Source organism: Achroia grisella, unplaced genomic scaffold (genome assembly GCF_030625045.1).
Source record: "Achroia grisella isolate CSIRO2021 unplaced genomic scaffold, CSIRO_AGI_Agris_v1 utg642, whole genome shotgun sequence".
NCBI classification, from domain to species: Eukaryota; Metazoa; Arthropoda; class Insecta; order Lepidoptera; family Pyralidae; genus Achroia; species Achroia grisella.
The window spans coordinates 2,719,123-2,737,127 of NW_026712979.1; the positions used below are offsets into that span (position 1 = coordinate 2,719,123).

Genomic DNA, 18,005 nt, shown 5'->3' on the forward strand with positions numbered 1-18,005 from the left:
TATGCATGCATCACAAACTATCGCATTTATAATAATAAAAAGATTAGGTATTAATTACTACAACAGTTAATTTTTAATCCAAATGTTGAGTGAAAATTTTACAATATTCAGTATAATAGCCCTTAGAATACTCTTAGACTTAAGTTATATTAAAAGAGACGACTTTTAAATCTTTTTAGGAGAGTAAATTACATAAAGCTTCGCTCTCTAGATGCAATTTAATTAAATCCCTGTGCGATTTTCTTTTTGAATTTCATTCTGCAGCTAACAACGGTAACTGCGTGTTATACTTTTAATAGAAAAAATATTAAATGACTATCTTAGAATAGTTGTTCTTTCGTGGACATGTTAATAATTAAAGCCAATTAGTCTGATAAGTCCTTTATATCTTTTGTACCACCAACGCATTTAAACATAACTAAAATGACAGAGATAAAATTGGAAGTACAGATCTTTAGAATTTTTTAATATCGTCCCACGTTAAGCAGAGCTTGTTATTGGTACTAGATAACTAATATAAATACATGGATATTTTTTTGTAAATACATACATAATATAATAATAAGAATCTCAGGACAATTCACACAGCGCTATCTAGACCCAAGTTAAGCTAGCTACAGCTTGTGTTATGGGTACTAGATAACTGATACATATACATAGATTTTTTTTGTTAATACATACATACATTATACATAGAAAACACCCAGACCGATACAAACAATCATACTCATGAATGAATGAATACAAATGTCAATGAGAGTTATAATATCATATAAATGCCTTATTTATATAATCCAACAATAGTTATTACCTACCTGATATAATTATGTAACAAGTCATCTGCGTAGGCTCCTCAGTCTAACCTATGTCTGCCAGGCTCTTTTCTTTATAATCTGTGTTTCGGTGGTAGTGTAATCACAGGATAGGACCAAAGAATATACAGCAATTACCTTTAAATAAATTCAAAACATCTGTTAAATGATATTTACTAAGCCAAATCCTATTTCACTAAACGATTACTTAAATAACAAACGTGCATTGCAATAGTTGTTAATTCACAGGATTTTCATTTAATGTTAGACATAGATAGACACACAATGTAAATATTGTCATTTCTTCTTAATTGAATCTGTATAGTAAACTGGACTCGTCATCATCATCTGGTTCTTCCTTATCCCATTTATATGGGGTCGGCGTAATATGTTTTTCTCTTCCATTCATCTCTGTTCGCAGTCAACCCGTTATTTACTCCCTTTCTCACCATATCATCTTTCACACAGTCCATCCATCTCTTTTTCGGTCTTCCTCTACCCTTTTCACCATCCACATTCATATGTAACACCGTCCTTAGGATATGATCTTCATTCCTACGCACTACTCTTTAACTTCTCCGACATCGGTGCCACTTTCATACTTACTCTGATGTATGTATTCTTTACTTAAACTGTAAGAGGACTGTAGGAAAAAAAATATAATACAAGAAAAGGCTAAAATTTCCTACATGAATGAATAAATGATTTTGATTTGATTTCATAGGAGGCATGACGTTTACTTTTTCAGAATGACAACGCATAAGCGTTACAAGCATCATATAATAATTATAATTAATTTAATGTCTGTCGTACTGTTAACATATATATATAAATATATATATACAGACGACGGTTACCACTTACCAATAGGAGAGTCAGCTTATCTGCTATTCTAACTGTATAAAAACAGATATTGAAAGTTGATTACAATTCCTTGTAATTGGGTATGACATAACCAAAAACATATTTTTAATATTTGAAGATTTACCAAAACAATTATTATAGCGCTATGGTGTAGTGGTATACAGAATATAGCCAACATCATTTTTTTTTTCAATGAATATCAATTGATATTTTTATTTGAATTTTAATAATAACATTAATATATATAACGTATCCTAGAGGTAGGTACAAAAAGTTTAACACAACATTTATATAAGTTAGAAGTGGCCGAAATCGAAATAATTTACATATTGTACGTATATTCTTTATTGCACTCTAATATTAATTAGATAAAATGTGAGCAAAGGCACTTATCTCTAAAAGAGATCTCTTTAATTCGACGTGACAAAGCTAGTAGTGACTGTGTAACGTTAGTGTCATTATTTAAATTTCTAGTTTTATCTACATTCTGTATTATAATATACTATGTACACTTAACCTTAACAAGTGATTATGTATTTAATATTTTGACTCTATGAATTAGTTCACAAAACTTTATATTTTTAAGTTCAACTTAACAAAATTATTTAGATAAATGAAATTATTTAGACTCGCAAATTTCTTTCTCATAATTCTTGTGATGAAACAGATTTCCGAATTAGCGGTAGATTAACGAATAAGTATGACTATTCAAAGTGTTTAAATTTAAGTTTATTTGAATAAATAATTAAAAAATGAGGTAGGATAGAACAGATTCTATCAATTTTGTATGTATGTGGTAGCGGGAGTGTCATTTTTTTTTAATTACCTATTCTATCTCTCTCTTCTCTCGAATCTCTTAGTAATGACAGCCATTTTGTTCACAGATCTCCCAAAATCGACATCAAATCGCATAGTTTCTATACTGGGATTATTCGAGCTGTCGGTAGGCGATGCTCCCCGAGCAGATGGTGCATCCGAGCTGGCGGCAGCTAGGCTTGCAGTGGCACACGTCAACGACAGAGCTCTTCTACCTGGCTACAAGATGCACCTAATCACCAATGATACTAAGGTATTATCTATATTTTATTACCTCACAATTGTGGTAGTTAATTGTTCACTACCCAACGATTAAGATCCAAGTGTTCTCTAGAATGTATTCTCACCCCACTAATCGCTATTGTTCCACCATCTATCGATAATGTGGTATGGGGCGCCGTAGACTAACCACAGACAACGATATTCATTCTAGAAAAGTAGTGTGGAAAATATGGCGCTGCTATCAAGTTTCTAACGGTAGCAAAAACAGCTTATTGGAGTATAATAAACAGCATTTATAAAAAATCATAACATTTATATTAACATTACATATCCCCTATAACAGCGATTTGTATTGCAATCCTCTCTATGAGTGTATTTTTTTATGGATGACAACGGAATGCTATTGCCGCCTGCGTTAACGGTTTACGCTGACGGGGCACCAGTCGAGGATGATAAGATGAACATGAGGTCAGATCAGTTAGACAATCGTGATAAATTCACCAGGAAGATTTCCAGGAGGAACCGCGTGGAAGTCAACCTGACATGGTACATTGATAGCAATCATTAGGACACATTACTAAAATTCCCTTCCTGCTGCTGCGCCGTATTAAATTATGACTCTGATATCTAACCAAACTAATACCTACACGTATTAAAAATTCGAAAGTGGGTCAGCCTGTTTGTTTGCTACATCTTCTCAGCTAAATGGATGAACGAATTTAATTGAAATTTGACATGAAGATAGATTGTATTACGAAATCAAACATAGGCTATCTTTAAGTTCATAAAATAATCTACCACCGGGTTAAATAGGGATTAAAAGTTTGTGAAAACGAAGTCGTGTGTAACAGCTAGTATACAATATAAAAACAAATCAACTTTATTTGACATAGCTGAAATTGTCTGAAAAACATTTATTGATGTTTTATTACGTACGTCTCACGAGAGTCAAGTTTCGAGATAGGATTTTAGTATAAAAAAATTATAGGTACGGATAAAAAATTTATAGTTACTCATATATTTCTAGTTGAAGATTTTAAATGGAAATAAAGTAGACTACCGTTATAAACTACGTTGAAACTTCGTCAAAAAGAAGAATTTATTTTCATTTTACTACTGAACTCACGTTTGCTAGCGAGTAAAATTCAACTGAAACAAACTTGCTAGGTAATGTTAGCTTATAATGTTGCCTATTTACCGTCTCGAATTTCCCACAAATTCTACCCTAAAATCAAGCTTAAAAATCCCTCAAAAATAATACACAAATATACAGTCACGCTGTTATTTCTGATGGAGTAGTCAGAGGCACTGTCAACAGTTTATGTTGTAGTGAACACCATACTAGATATATCGACATTTCGCTTTGTATGTTACAGGGAGCGAACCTACTACCTTCTATTGGATTAATTTTTGGTTTAATATAAATGTTTCTTTCGATGGAGACACAGCACCATTTTTTTTTGTGTCAACCAGATTTTAACTCACGGCCTCTTAAATGTTATATAATAAATAACAATAATTGGGTAGGTACTTGGAGTTGTAATTTATAGTAGTAAACCTAAAAAACTAAGTCACGGTGCTCTCATATTACAAAAATATTAGCAGTCCATATATTGTGACAATTTCTCAGCGTAATATTGTAAAAGCCCAACTGTTCCCAACTGTGCCCAACGGCCCAACAGCCCAGCGTAATATTGTAAAACCACAATCCTCGTTTATAATGGGTTAAAGGCTTGTTTATTTTCATTTTTCCAATATTAATGTGACCAAAACTCAACTAAGCCCAGTTTCATCAGAATTTCCTCTCTTAGCCACAAAATCTCCTCGACTTTGGCAGGAAACTCCCAAATCTGGCATCACTGTTCTACGTTCAGCTCTTCTTGTACCAACCATATAAATTGCAGTAGCTTGCTGTTCGTAACGAATTTGCACGGAAAATATTTATTTATGGAGCTACGGCAGTGTAATCAGAAATCGACTGTCGACTAAGGGTGTTTTATATCAAAGCGTTTTTAGCCTATTTCGAAAAAGGGGTCGGCAATTTTATTATATATTTTTTTATTATTTTTGCCAGATACCAGGATTTGACGATCAATTCTGGTTAACATATGATAACCAAACTATTATATACATAATTATCGAGTTATCAAGTACATCTAATACATAAAATTCTCGTGTCACGTGTTAGTTGTCATACTTCAATGAAATTGATATAATTTCGTAAGTATACTCTGTAGGTATAAGAATAGGTTATTATGTCTTTATACCCCTAAGTTACGAGTAGAACGGTGGCCCACCACTAAAAACTTTCGTATTTTTTGTACAATTTAACTAATTATAATTTTTTCATCATGTTGATTTAGGGTTGTATGTATACAACCCTAAATTCTCACCCCTCTACCATCAATTCCTATTTTTAATAGCAATATTAGTACTTCAATATATACGGCAAAACAAGGCAATCTGGCGATAATTGTAAATCCTTGTTTAATAAATATATAAAAAGAAAATGTTTGCCAAACGCTTGCCCAGTCAGCTAGTATATTTTTATAGGTTTATCCTCTTAGTGACCCGCTTCGGTTTTGCCCACGTGCTTTTGCTTTGTATATACTAAGAGAATGCCTATATCACCCTTTGTCATTTATAAATTTACTAGCGGTTTCCTCCGCCTTAAATTTCAATAAAGATATAGCTTATATGTTATTCTAATGCATAAGCTTTATTACTGTTCATCTGTTCAGCTTCATCAAAATCCGTTCAGTAGTCTTTGCGTGAAAGAGTAACAAACATCTATACCAACAAACTTTTGCGTTTATAATATTATTAAGTAAATTAAATTTACTTTTTTACAATAAAGTGGCTGTAAGTGCCTCTTCACTATTCAACTGTTACCATTCCATCAGTCCATCCAACTATTCATTAACTCGTCCCAACAGGTGTGCGTTTATTTTATACGATAAAGAAGCTAAAACATTTGTGATAATCAGGAGGTTGTAAGTGCCTAGTTACCTTTTACCTACCTGTTGCCTAGCTACCTGTTACCTTCCATCAGGCCATCCAATCATCTATCAGTTCACCAACAGGTGTTGTGTTCATTTTTCATTTTTGACAAAAAAACATATTTTTTGCTCTACAGTGCGACCCTGGTGTGGGTGTAGACCGATTCTTCCATGCTCTCTACACTGAGAGGGACTCCCGGATGGTCATGCTGTTGGGTACTGCGTGCTCCGAGGTCACAGAGAGCATCGCAAAGATCGTGCCCTACTGGAATATCGTTCAGGTAAATTTAATCTTTATAAATTCACAATATCTTTATTCATGTAGGTCTATTACAGACTCTTATGTTATGTCAAATGTACCGTCAGTTCGGAATGATTTTGAGATGAGAAGCGTGGCTCTCAACAGATGTAAATACAGATTTACATTTAAATTCAAATCTAGGAGAATATAGCAATACAATAGCAAATAGTCTGATCACTGTTCGTAACAAGCAGGTAAAACCAGATCAGGGACCAGTCCCCACAAGTATATTATTACCATCTGTCCGGCAAACCTTGTTTTACCATATAAATTAATATTACTATTAAAAAAATACAGATTGATGGTAGAAGTGTGAAAACTTAAAGTTACATGTACATTTTTTACCCGCCATCGGGTACTCGCGCGTTTTAGCGAGAAAATAAAACGCGCGCGATCCTGAGCGATTGCATTTTACTATTTTTTTTTATCACTCTTTCCCGTGTGATAGCGCGTATGTATTGACAAAAAAGACAATTCACTTCCTTTTTAAAATTTTATTTTTTAATCCACAGTTTTTATGTTTCTAAAACACGTTTAAAATTTATAAATCATAAATAACCTTTTAAATATGGCTTTTAATCTATAGCCTGATGTCCTCCATTTTGCAACGACAATTAATCTATATATATAAATAAAATTGGAGTGTCTGTTTGTAATATTGAAATCGTTTTTTTACTATGCAAAATGTTATTTTGGTGTATGTATTTATATTCATACACCAAAATAACATTTTTAACAATTTTTGTCTTTCTGTCTGTTTGTTCCGGCTAATCTCTGAAATGGCTGGACCAATTTTGACGGGACTTTTTTTGGCAGATAGCTAATGTACTAAGGAGTAACTTAAGCTATTGTTATTTTAAATAAAATCTTTCATTTTAGAAAAACAAAGTTAAATTCCACGCGGACGAAGTCGCGTGTACAGCTAGTTATTATATAAAGACGCTAAATCCCTCACGATTGAAGAACGCGGGAATGCGCGATCTGGCAGCGCGCGTGGTTTCTCGTTCTCTTTGTCTACTAAGTACATGCTCGTTGTTTCCTACAGGAAAGCCGATTTCCTCGTGAAAGAGTGTACGTGTAAAGTCAACTAATTATTGGTATTTGCAGGTGTCATTCGGGTCTACTTCACCAGCCCTCAGCGACCGTTCTGAATTCCCACTGTTCTGTCGCACAGTCGCACCAGACTCCTCTCATAACCCGGCAAGAATCGCATTTATCAGGTATCATAGTATTTCATTTGAAGAACCGATATCAAAAATATATATCGGTTGTTTTATATTATAATATTAAGACTAATACACGCATTATATAACAATTTTCAACAGAATATAAATTATTCACAATCGTTATTAAATTATTAATATTATATTATTATTACTCGAGCGTGCGTTTTTACATAGTCTTTTTGACAAGCACAGCTTTGTGTAGTACACTCCCAACAGAAGTATTTCTGTTCTCATATGTGTGTAAATACATTAATAATAATAATATCTCAAGCATTCACAGCGCCATCTAATCCGAAGCTAATCAGTGCTTATATTATGAGTACTCGACAACTGATATAAATACATAGATATTTTTTTTATACATATGGATATAATATACATACAAAACACCCAGACAAACAGGGGTATATAATATATATCTTACGTGGAACAAATAAGTAAATTATTAAAATAAGAACTTATTAGAGATATTGATTAAAAATATAATATATAACCAAAATTATAAATATACGAAGATTTCTTTTTTTTAATATTCATATAAATTAAGAATAATAATAATCCTCCCTGTGATACTTATGATAATAATAATCTCAGGACAACACACAGCTCTAGACCCAAGTTATGCTAGCTAAAGCTTGTGTTATGAATACTAGTTAACTGATACCAATACATAGATTTTTTTCGTAAATATATACACATTATACATAGTAAACACCTTGACCGATACAAACAATTATACTCATGAATAAAATTTTTGTGCCGTGCGAGGAATCGAACCCACGAACATCGGAAGTAAGGAGGTATGCTAAACCGCTAGACCACCGAGGCTATCAAATATATTTCGCATAATATAATAGGTTTAATAATATTAGAAGTAGATAAAGTACAAGAAGTCTCGTATTACACGTAGTTGAACTTATAACTTTCGAATGCGAATAAAATTCCTCAACAACTCTGTAACTTAAATGAACTCAAGACTCGCGAATTAAGTCTTTTTAGACTAGTTTGTATTTGAAGCAGGTTTTATAGTTTACTTTTCTACAATTTTAAAGATAGTATTCACTACTTTTTTATATACTCATAATGAACTTGTTTCAACAGACGTCTGGGACACGTCGAAATTTTTGACAGTTTGACCGTAAAAATTTATTTAGATATTTTATACTATATTATAAATAACTTAGGGAATAATTTTTTTAATTTTTTTATTCTATATTGCATAATGTTTATTGCAGGTGCTAATATTTTTTTCTTATTAATTTATACTTTTTTATCCATGAGTATATAGCGTTTATTCATAAAATAAAAATAAATATTTATTAGTTGCGATTTATTGTAGTTTACGTAATTATATTTTTTTTAACGAAGATTTATATTTATAAAGATGATTATCAGTCAGGATACGAAATATATGTTTAAAAAAATATTACTGTTGTTTAGTACCGATAGTACTATCTTCACTTAATTTGGGACTAGATGGCGTTGTTTATTTTATTTATTTATTTATACACTTTACTACACCAAATACAAAACAAACGGAAAATTGTAAATATATTATACATTAACTGATACAAAAGGCGGTCTTATCGTAGAACAATCTCTTCCGGCCTACCTTTGGGTGGATAGAGAAAGTAAAGATATGAAAAGAGTACGTGGTGTACGTTATAAATAAATATATATATATATATATATATACATTAATACATATACTTATGTAAAAAAATAATAACATACATATACTTGATAGTGCACATAGATTTCAATTAAAAATTGTTGTATAAATTGTCCTGGACCATTGTCTTAACACTGTATCCTGTCTACTTATATAACTAAACACCTGTTTAATAATGTTATAATATTGAAGAACAAAACTTGTAAAATAACGTTTATTTTTGTCGTAATTACGAAGATTGTGTCGGCTTACGACAAGTTCTGTTTTCATTATAAAATTCATTAATTTCTCCGTTGTATACAACCGTCGTTAATACCTCCCTAAGTCCGTTACGAAAGTTCAACGGGAATCGGCAGAAGTTCTTGTTCCCTGATATTATTTTTGGGAGACAAAATGCGTAAACATTACATCCGTATCTTGACATATGTTGTACTAACAACAAATTGTGTTTACAGTGAAAACAAAACGGTTTTATATTTATTATCGTATTTGCAGAAGAGAATTATGATAAAAGTAATTCATGTTTACGATTAAAAGTTTTGACGGCCTCGGTGATCTAGCCGTTTAGCACACGCTTTACTTCCGATGGTCGCGAGTTAGATTCTTCGCAGAATGTATCTTTGCGCCAAATTTCATTAAGAGCTGTTTAGTCGTTCCTTCGATAGAAGGTAAAGAACAGACAAACACGCTTACCTATTTATGATATTAGTATGAATTTTATTAATTCATACTAAAATATCTTTGTTAATTTTATTAAATTCTTGTGTTATACTACACAACTGATAGATATACTTAGCTATTTTTTTAAATATATGCATAATATACATAGAAAAGACCCGAACCAATACAAGCATTCATACTCAAGAATACAAATGTTTGTACCATGAAAGGAATCGAACCTGCGACCATCGGAAGTAAAGCAATGTGCTAAACCGCTAGACCACCGCGGCCGTCAATAATTTATTTTTTTGTTTATATTTCTATAGGCAATTCGGCTGGGACACAGTGACAGCTTTCTCGCAGAACGAAGAAGTTTACTCATTGGCTGTTAATGAGCTGGTGACACAACTGGAAGCTGCCAACATCACCTGCGCAGCATCCATAACATTCGCCGAGTCAGACTTCAAGGAGCAACTACAGCAGCTAAAGGTTTAGAAAATTATACTCTATTATAATTCGTAGAAAGTCCAATTACATATTTCATAGATCAGCAGTCGACAATTCCTGGCCTTTGACTTAGGTGCTTAAAATATTGTCTGTCAATATATATATATGTATATAAAAAAATATAACGAAATACATAATCAAACGTCCAAATTAAAACATATGTATTATTCGTAGACAGAACCTGTGACTATCGGAAGTAAAGAATTGAATCAAAACAAGCTAGACCACTGATGATGTAAAAAAAATCTAAAAAATTAAATATAGGTATTATAATTTTTTTATACTAGGTCTTTATTTAGGTACTTAGTCACTTCAATATTATCTTATCTGTGACTATAAACGAATTGATTTCTAAATGCAAACTAACATTTAACTTAATGCTTAACTTAACTTTTTCTAACTGTATTATTATTATTTAAAGTAAGAAATAAAGAAGTATGCACAGGGTGAAATAAAAAGGTAGATATTGAATACTATTGAAAACAGACCTCGGACAATCTTGGGAAATTTGATACAGACATCATGATCATCATCTGCTTCTTCCTTAACCCATCCGACACTGTGTAGTGCCTCATGGATAAGGTACGATGAATTTATGAAAATTATTATTAAGGGAAAAATAGAAAGAAAGATCAAGGAACAGTTATATTAGGCAAATTAAAGACAAAATTAGAGTCGTTTCCTATCAACATTTAAAAAGGATGATGGAAAATCGTGGGAATTGCCAAGAGCTCCACCGATAAAAGCGTGGCTTTTAAATTATTAGTGAATGAGATTTTTATTTCTTAAGGATAATTTTGTTATGAGAATATTAATAACATTAGGAACACGTCATTCCATCATTATCATAATCTAATCTAATGAATCTCTGAAGAAGTGAATACAGATAATTTAATAGCAACCTATATATCACTCCTAAAGATACGCGATAGAAGATCCATAGAAATGCAACGTATCTCCAGATGCTTATATGAATATCATATAATGCGTGTAACGGCAGTGAAATTATAGGATAAGAGGCATGACATCTTAATCATGCTGAATGCAAGGCAACGCATGAGGTAACACAGGCATCATATGATAATGTAATTTCAGTGGTATTCATATAGACACTAGATAGACAACCTCGCCGCAACCAAGTATCGTTTAAAAAAAAAATATGTTTTTTTTTGGAATAGGTATAAAAATTTCTAATAAGATACCAAAGAATATACTGGAATTACCATTAAATAAATTCAAAACACTAAATTACTTGAATGACGAGCGTGCATGGCAATAGTTGTTCATGCACGGGATTTTCAGTTAATGTTAGACATAGACACCTATATAAATATACCTACAGTGGTATTTTTAATTAGACGAAGTCAACTGACGTTTACTGTGTTGTCAGTATTTGATGAAATAAAAATAGTGTTGTGACAAAGTGAATAATTGAAAAAACTCCTGAATTAATGGAATAGCCTCGATAGTCTAGTGAATAGTTAGTGTGCCGAACTGCCGATATCGGGTACGGGGTTCGAATTTTAGCCGTGCTTTATACATACCAACGAGTTTACGACGATTATGTTCCTATAGTATCTACCTACATATACTGAATACCGAGTATTTTAAACATAAAGAAAAAATTGCGTGTAACTTTTAAGACTGTCCTATTTACAATTCATCATGTAATTGAAACTATAGATGTATAAAATATAACAATATATAACATAATATAGTTAGGTAATAAAAATAAAAAACTTCGCTTATTACAAAATTCATTTTATTCATCATCAGATAAAAAAATCATTGTCGCTTTCAGTGACATTAATTATAAATCTGTCTAAAAATTGACAATAATTTATTTTTGAAACAGTGTTTCGGTCCACGTTTCTCCGGAGACTTAAATTGTTCACTTTGTATTATTTTAATACATTGTAGACTGAGGTCACACCAATTCCCAAAATGTCAGCTGTTTTCGAAATACATTTGTTTTTTTGGGAGCCTCAATAGGTAATAGTGAAGCAGCTTTCTCCTCAAATACGTATTTGTAGACGTTTTGTATCATAAGTTTTTCGGTAACGTCTTTCTTGGAGACAAGCTTTGGCTTGACGTGCTTGGTTGAGGATCCATATTGTTTGTATGAAACAATATAGTAAATATACAATATACCCAACAATTACCACAAACACAACATGAGGAAAAACTTAACAAAACAGCGTGAGCGCAAAAAAACATGGTAGACCTCAGACCAGAGGTTAGGAGCCGAATTACGAACAAAATGGCGACCGACGCTCGCGACGTTGATTTGTGTTGGCATTAGTAGCCGCGCGCTTTGTAATAAGCCGTCAAAAAACTGATTGTAGTTACTAGTAACTTATATCAGAGCACTTTTATACAATTTTATTGTAAAATAGAAATAATATTCTTTTGTAGTTTGAAATGATTAACTATTCACACTCATTGTTCATTCATGTAACTAAGAACTGAACGCATCACTATTACTTTAAATATGGCAACATTATTTTACAATGTGACATTAGCTACTGTCAGCTAGCTTCGTCTAATTAAAAATACGACTATACAATGTAAATAAACTGGCTATTAAAAAAAAAAGAAATCAATTGAGTTTCGTGCCAGTTCTTCTCAATTGATTCTGTATAATGAACTGGAAGGTAAGAAAAATGTTATAATTATAAAAAAAATTGATGCTCAAAGTGGCTAAAATGTCCTATATAAATGATTTTTTTATTTGAATTTATAGGCAATGATTTCCTACGATTGTAAGAAATCAGTTGAGTCATTCCAATTCCAACATAAAAAAATATATACACTGATTCGATGGACGTCGTTAAGATCGTCACTTAAAATTTATTACACCTGCGTAAACTAATTAAAAAGTTTTATATCACTTAATTTCAAATTTCCGCCAGTGTTATTGTGAATTCGGTCCGTACGAAAATAGCTTAAAGACATTTTGCTGGAATTTAATTAATACATTTTGTACAATTCATTAAGAATTAGAACCAATTTCAATTTAAGAATGAGAGTCAGAAAATGAAAACTGAAATACAGTAATAATGGAAAAATGATTACGATTGCGACACGTGTTTCTCGTCTAAACAAGGCATTATGAGGCAATGAATAGCGTTTGAAAGCCTAGTGTTGACTGTTCGGCGTATTATAGTCGTAGTCCATTAAGTAGTTCCAATTATATAAAAAAATATTATTTCTTCGTATATAATGCTCTTGGAGTGAATAGAAAGTAATCAATGAAGTAAAAAGAAATGACGGCTACTTTTTATAAATAATTAGCAGACCCGTCAAACGATGCTTTACTATATCTATCTAACTATCTCTATTAAAAATAGGGGTTGCTGGTAGAAGGGTGAATATTTAAGGCTGTATGAGTTTTTATTGGCAGATCATAAAAAAAATAGCCCAAAAAAAAAAAATATAGAGTAGGTTACCCTTATCTATTAGAATTATAAAGAACAGATAATATCGTATTCTGTTATCTACCGAGTGTATACTCGTGTATATACAATTTCATCTAACCATTTAGGAGAAGTATGGCAACTAACACATATACAAACACACACATATATACATATATATTAAAAAGCGAGTAATAGCTACTAATTCCTTAATAACAATAAATGTCGCGCCCCAAAAACAAAACTTGTTACTGTTTGAACTTCGAAAAACAAACAAAACTTCTCCACTCAACAAAGAAGCGTTCTCATTGTACTAGATAACTTCAGACACAATACTTACAAGATACATTTCTATGTTAATGACTTTTATATTATATATTTTCTTTACTTTAATTAATTAGCAAACATATTTATATGTGGCAGGTATAAGACTTGAAGCAGCTAACGTGCCAGTCGTTGTAATTAGTACTTTAATCAAAGTCACTCTTTTATAATGACTACTCACTTTGGCATTTTTTTATTATTCTTTATTGCACTTAAATATATTTGTAAGTATATTAATTACAACTAATGTTAACAAAGGAGGACTTATCTCTTAAAGAGATCTCTTCCAGTCAACCCAATAGAGCTTGGCTTCTCATGGGTTTACAGTGACTGGTACGACTATATACTAACATTATAAACGTGGAAATTTATAAGTGTGGATGGATGGATGTTAGTTATTCTTTCACGCAAAAGCTACGGAATATGTTTTAATGAAAGTTTACAATAATATAGCTTATATATATCATAATAATAGGCTTTAAATTTCACACTAACATTGTCATACTGCCAGTCTGATCCTTATCCTTACTTAATATTATATATGCGAAAGTAACTCTGTCTTCTTGTCTGTCGTGCTTTCACGCCATTATCATAGAACCTATTTAAATTATTAAAATATAGGCTACTTTTTAATGCAAAAAAACGTAAGGGGTTGAAAGGGGAGAAGAAAGGTTGTATAGAAGTAGTTTTTAAAGCTAGAAGCTAGAAAAACGCATAAACATACTGATATTAATAGTATGAAGAAAAATGATTTGATTTAATTACAATTGTACGTTAAAACATAGGACAGCCTCAGTAGGTTTAGGGGTTATGCACTCTTTACTTTCGATGGTAGCAGGTTCGATTTCTCGTACTGAACCGTACTATCAGTTGTCTAGTATTTATAAGACAAGCTCTACTTAGCTTGGTACTAGATGGCACTGTGTGAATTGTCCTTGGTCATAATTTTTTTTTAATTATCTAAATATATATAACTCAAAGGTGACTGACGTAGTGATCTATCAACGCACAGCCCAAACCACTGGACGGATCGGGCTGAAATTTGGCATGCAGATAGATGTTATGACGTAGGCTAAGAAAGGATTTTGATTAATTCTACCCCCAAGGGGATAAAATAGGGGATGAAAGTTTGTATGAAACTTTGTCAATTTTAAACCGATCGGGCTGATACTTTGCATGCAGAAATCTACTATGACGTAGGCATCCCCTAAGAAAGAATTTTGATAAATTCCACCCCTAAGGGGATAAATTAACGCGAGCAAAACCGCGGACAAAAGCTAGTCATTACATAGAATAGTAATCATAATAAAAAATATATAGTAATATATAGGTGGCACAGACAGTAATATCCTCGTCACAATGTCTATACCTCTGTAGAAATCTTCATTTGTCATCATTTTCGTTGTGGCTACATATACTTTGGTTTTCTCATCAGGCACTGGATACCCGCATCATTATAGGCAGTTTTTCGCAGGAAATGATTCCGAAGATCTTCTGCGAGGTAAGCAAATACAATCATCGTACCTATATGTACATATACGATGATTCTATCGTAAAATGACTGTAAATTTTGCCAATATTACAAAATGGACTGAAATTCGTTTTAAGATTCATAAATGACATTTATCAAATAGGAAAAACTTCTATTGTGATTAAATTGTTTTATAATTTTTTCATATAATTCGTTCTACCTAATTGTCACAAGAAATAATTTTAACTATTAAAGTGTTATCTTCATAATCAAAATTATGTATTCAGACATGTTATATTATAAATGCGTAAAGTATGTCTAAATGTTTGCTACTTTTTTACTAATAGGGTGATAATTAAATTTAATATGTATATAGATTGCATCAGGAACATTGTGCATTTTATTTAAAAAAAGCCAGTCAAGTGACTGGAGCTTGTTATCCTAAAAGTACCGTCTAGTTTAACTCAGTACTTCAGTTAAGAACTGGCAAGGAACTCAGCTGGTACATTTTATGTATGTTTTTTTTATCAGTCTTTTCGCTTACCAACCAGTGGGCCACATTTGTCATTCAAATTATATAAATAAAGAAATACAACATCACGAAAAGTCCCTTCTCTCCCATTGTCATACCATGTCACACATTGTCGACCCTCATCCCCGTGCGTCGTAATTTATCGATAGCCCTCTTTCCTTGTCACACTTTGTGGACCCCCACCTCTTAACGTGTGACATAACTTGTCACACGATAAGGGGTATATATGCATGTATAGTCTGTGACGTATGCCCGCAGGCATTCAAGCTAGGCATGTTCGGAGCGGAGTACGCGTGGGTTGTAGCTGGCGCCCCGCCCCGAGTACGCGGTGCGGCTCCGTGCGCGCGCGCACAGTTAGCCCGCGCTCTCGAGGGGCTGGTCACCGTGACCGCCCACAGAGGGCTCGTCGGCGACCTCGTCTCGTATTCCGGACTGGTGAGTCATCAATATATGTATACTAGCTGTACCGGCAAACGTTATTTTGCCTTAAAATAAAAAAAAAAATAGGGTTGGACCTAATATTTAGGAGGATGAAAATTAGATGTTGGCCGATTCTCAGACCTACTCAATACGCTCACAAAATTTCATGAGAATCGGTCAAGCCGTTTCGGAGGAGTATGGGAACGAAAACTGTGACACGAGAATTTTATATATAAGATATATAATATCATGAGCACTCGAGGAGCTGATCACCGTGATCGCGCACAGGGGGCTCGGCGGCGTCCTCATCTCATATTCCAAACTGATATTCAATGCATGTATATATAATAACACGCGCACACTCGAGGGGCTGGTCACTGTGACCGCGCTCTCGAGAGACTCATATTCTGAACTGTTGAGGAATGTATAAATCTGGCCCCTTCATATCTGATAAACTTGGATCTCTATTTTAAAGAAAAATGCTATTAATTGAGAGCGTCTTGACCTACTGGGTTACTACCTTGAATTATGCCCAAGAGTTCAAGTCTGGTCGACACCAAAAATGTCTATTAATTTATATTTCTGACTGAAATACCAACTCAAAAATTAATGCGAAAGATGGGGGCAGGCTCGCCAAGTTGGATTCAACTATACCCAGCAAAATGTGGACATGTCAACTGCTGCGTTTACCGCAACATCGCCAGTTGACAATTCCTTTGCCTGCCCCATCTGGGATAACGGTCGTAATGGTTATATACGTTTTGCAACCAATGTTACTTGTTTATATAGTAACTTACAATATGTGAAAGAATATTTACAATCAATTAGTTAATTTTTTACTTTCACCACAATAACTAAAATACAAATATTCAAACATGCACTTCGTGTAATATAATACGCAAAAGAAAAATTCATTTTACACTTACATATACTTACATAATATAACATTAGACTTTACTAATATTATAACATTGGAAAATGAGGACGTACTCCGCTAACTTTAAATAATAGACAAGGAAGACAAGGCGATTGTAATTTAAATATAAAACGAATACATAATGCATCTAAATCCAATCCCGCTTTGTATCATATTATTCAAACTTAATCAAAAGTTTCTTTCTATGATACTATCCTGCCTGTTTGATGTAAAGTTGATAACCGTTGCTTATTAACTGTGACAACACATTCTGACATACTTGTTGAACTTTCACCATGGCTACGGCAGATTATATTGTGGCGCGCTTACCTCTCGTGCGTTGATATACCTGAGGACTAAGTTACTACCTACTACTACCTGATGCCAACTGTACCAGAATCTTCGTCAAGTACGAGATTTTTAGTCTTCGGTAACACACTTGTATAAGAATGAACATGTTCATTCTTATACAAGTGTGTTGTACTAGTATTTAACCTATTGAAATTTGCCAAAATACGGTAATGTACGCGGTTAGAGAGGCAAATTAATGTACGAAATTTTATACGAGGGTCTTTACTTCTTCATACGAGGCTGAATGTTTGAAGGTTGGCAACCCTTACATTTCTATATACCCTGAAAATTCACTGCTAAGTCTCACCCATCAAAAAATACCACAGGTTACAAACCAACCTGCAGAATTGACTGAAACGGAAGTACCGACCCAAAAATCTCCTTCTGAACCTGATAAACAAACAATATTGTTCAGTTCATTCAATGACCGCGCAATTTTTTTATAGGTTTAGAACTGAAATTTTAATTGTAATTTATGATCCATAATTTATGATCC

General features: G+C 32.9%; 1 protein-coding gene across 1 annotated transcript in view; it reads left to right on the forward strand.

The window, feature by feature from the left end:
* The window catches only part of LOC131849448 (gamma-aminobutyric acid type B receptor subunit 2), a 55,012-nt gene that overhangs the window by 22,884 nt on the left and 14,123 nt on the right, over positions 1–18,005 (forward strand). Inside the window, exons 2-7 of the mRNA XM_059199527.1 lie at positions 2,561–2,745; positions 5,851–5,994; positions 7,122–7,234; positions 9,899–10,061; positions 15,255–15,320; positions 16,081–16,257. Of these exons, the coding sequence (XP_059055510.1) occupies positions 2,561–2,745; positions 5,851–5,994; positions 7,122–7,234; positions 9,899–10,061; positions 15,255–15,320; positions 16,081–16,257 (848 nt within the window). The remainder of the gene's footprint in view (positions 1–2,560; positions 2,746–5,850; positions 5,995–7,121; positions 7,235–9,898; positions 10,062–15,254; positions 15,321–16,080; positions 16,258–18,005) is intronic.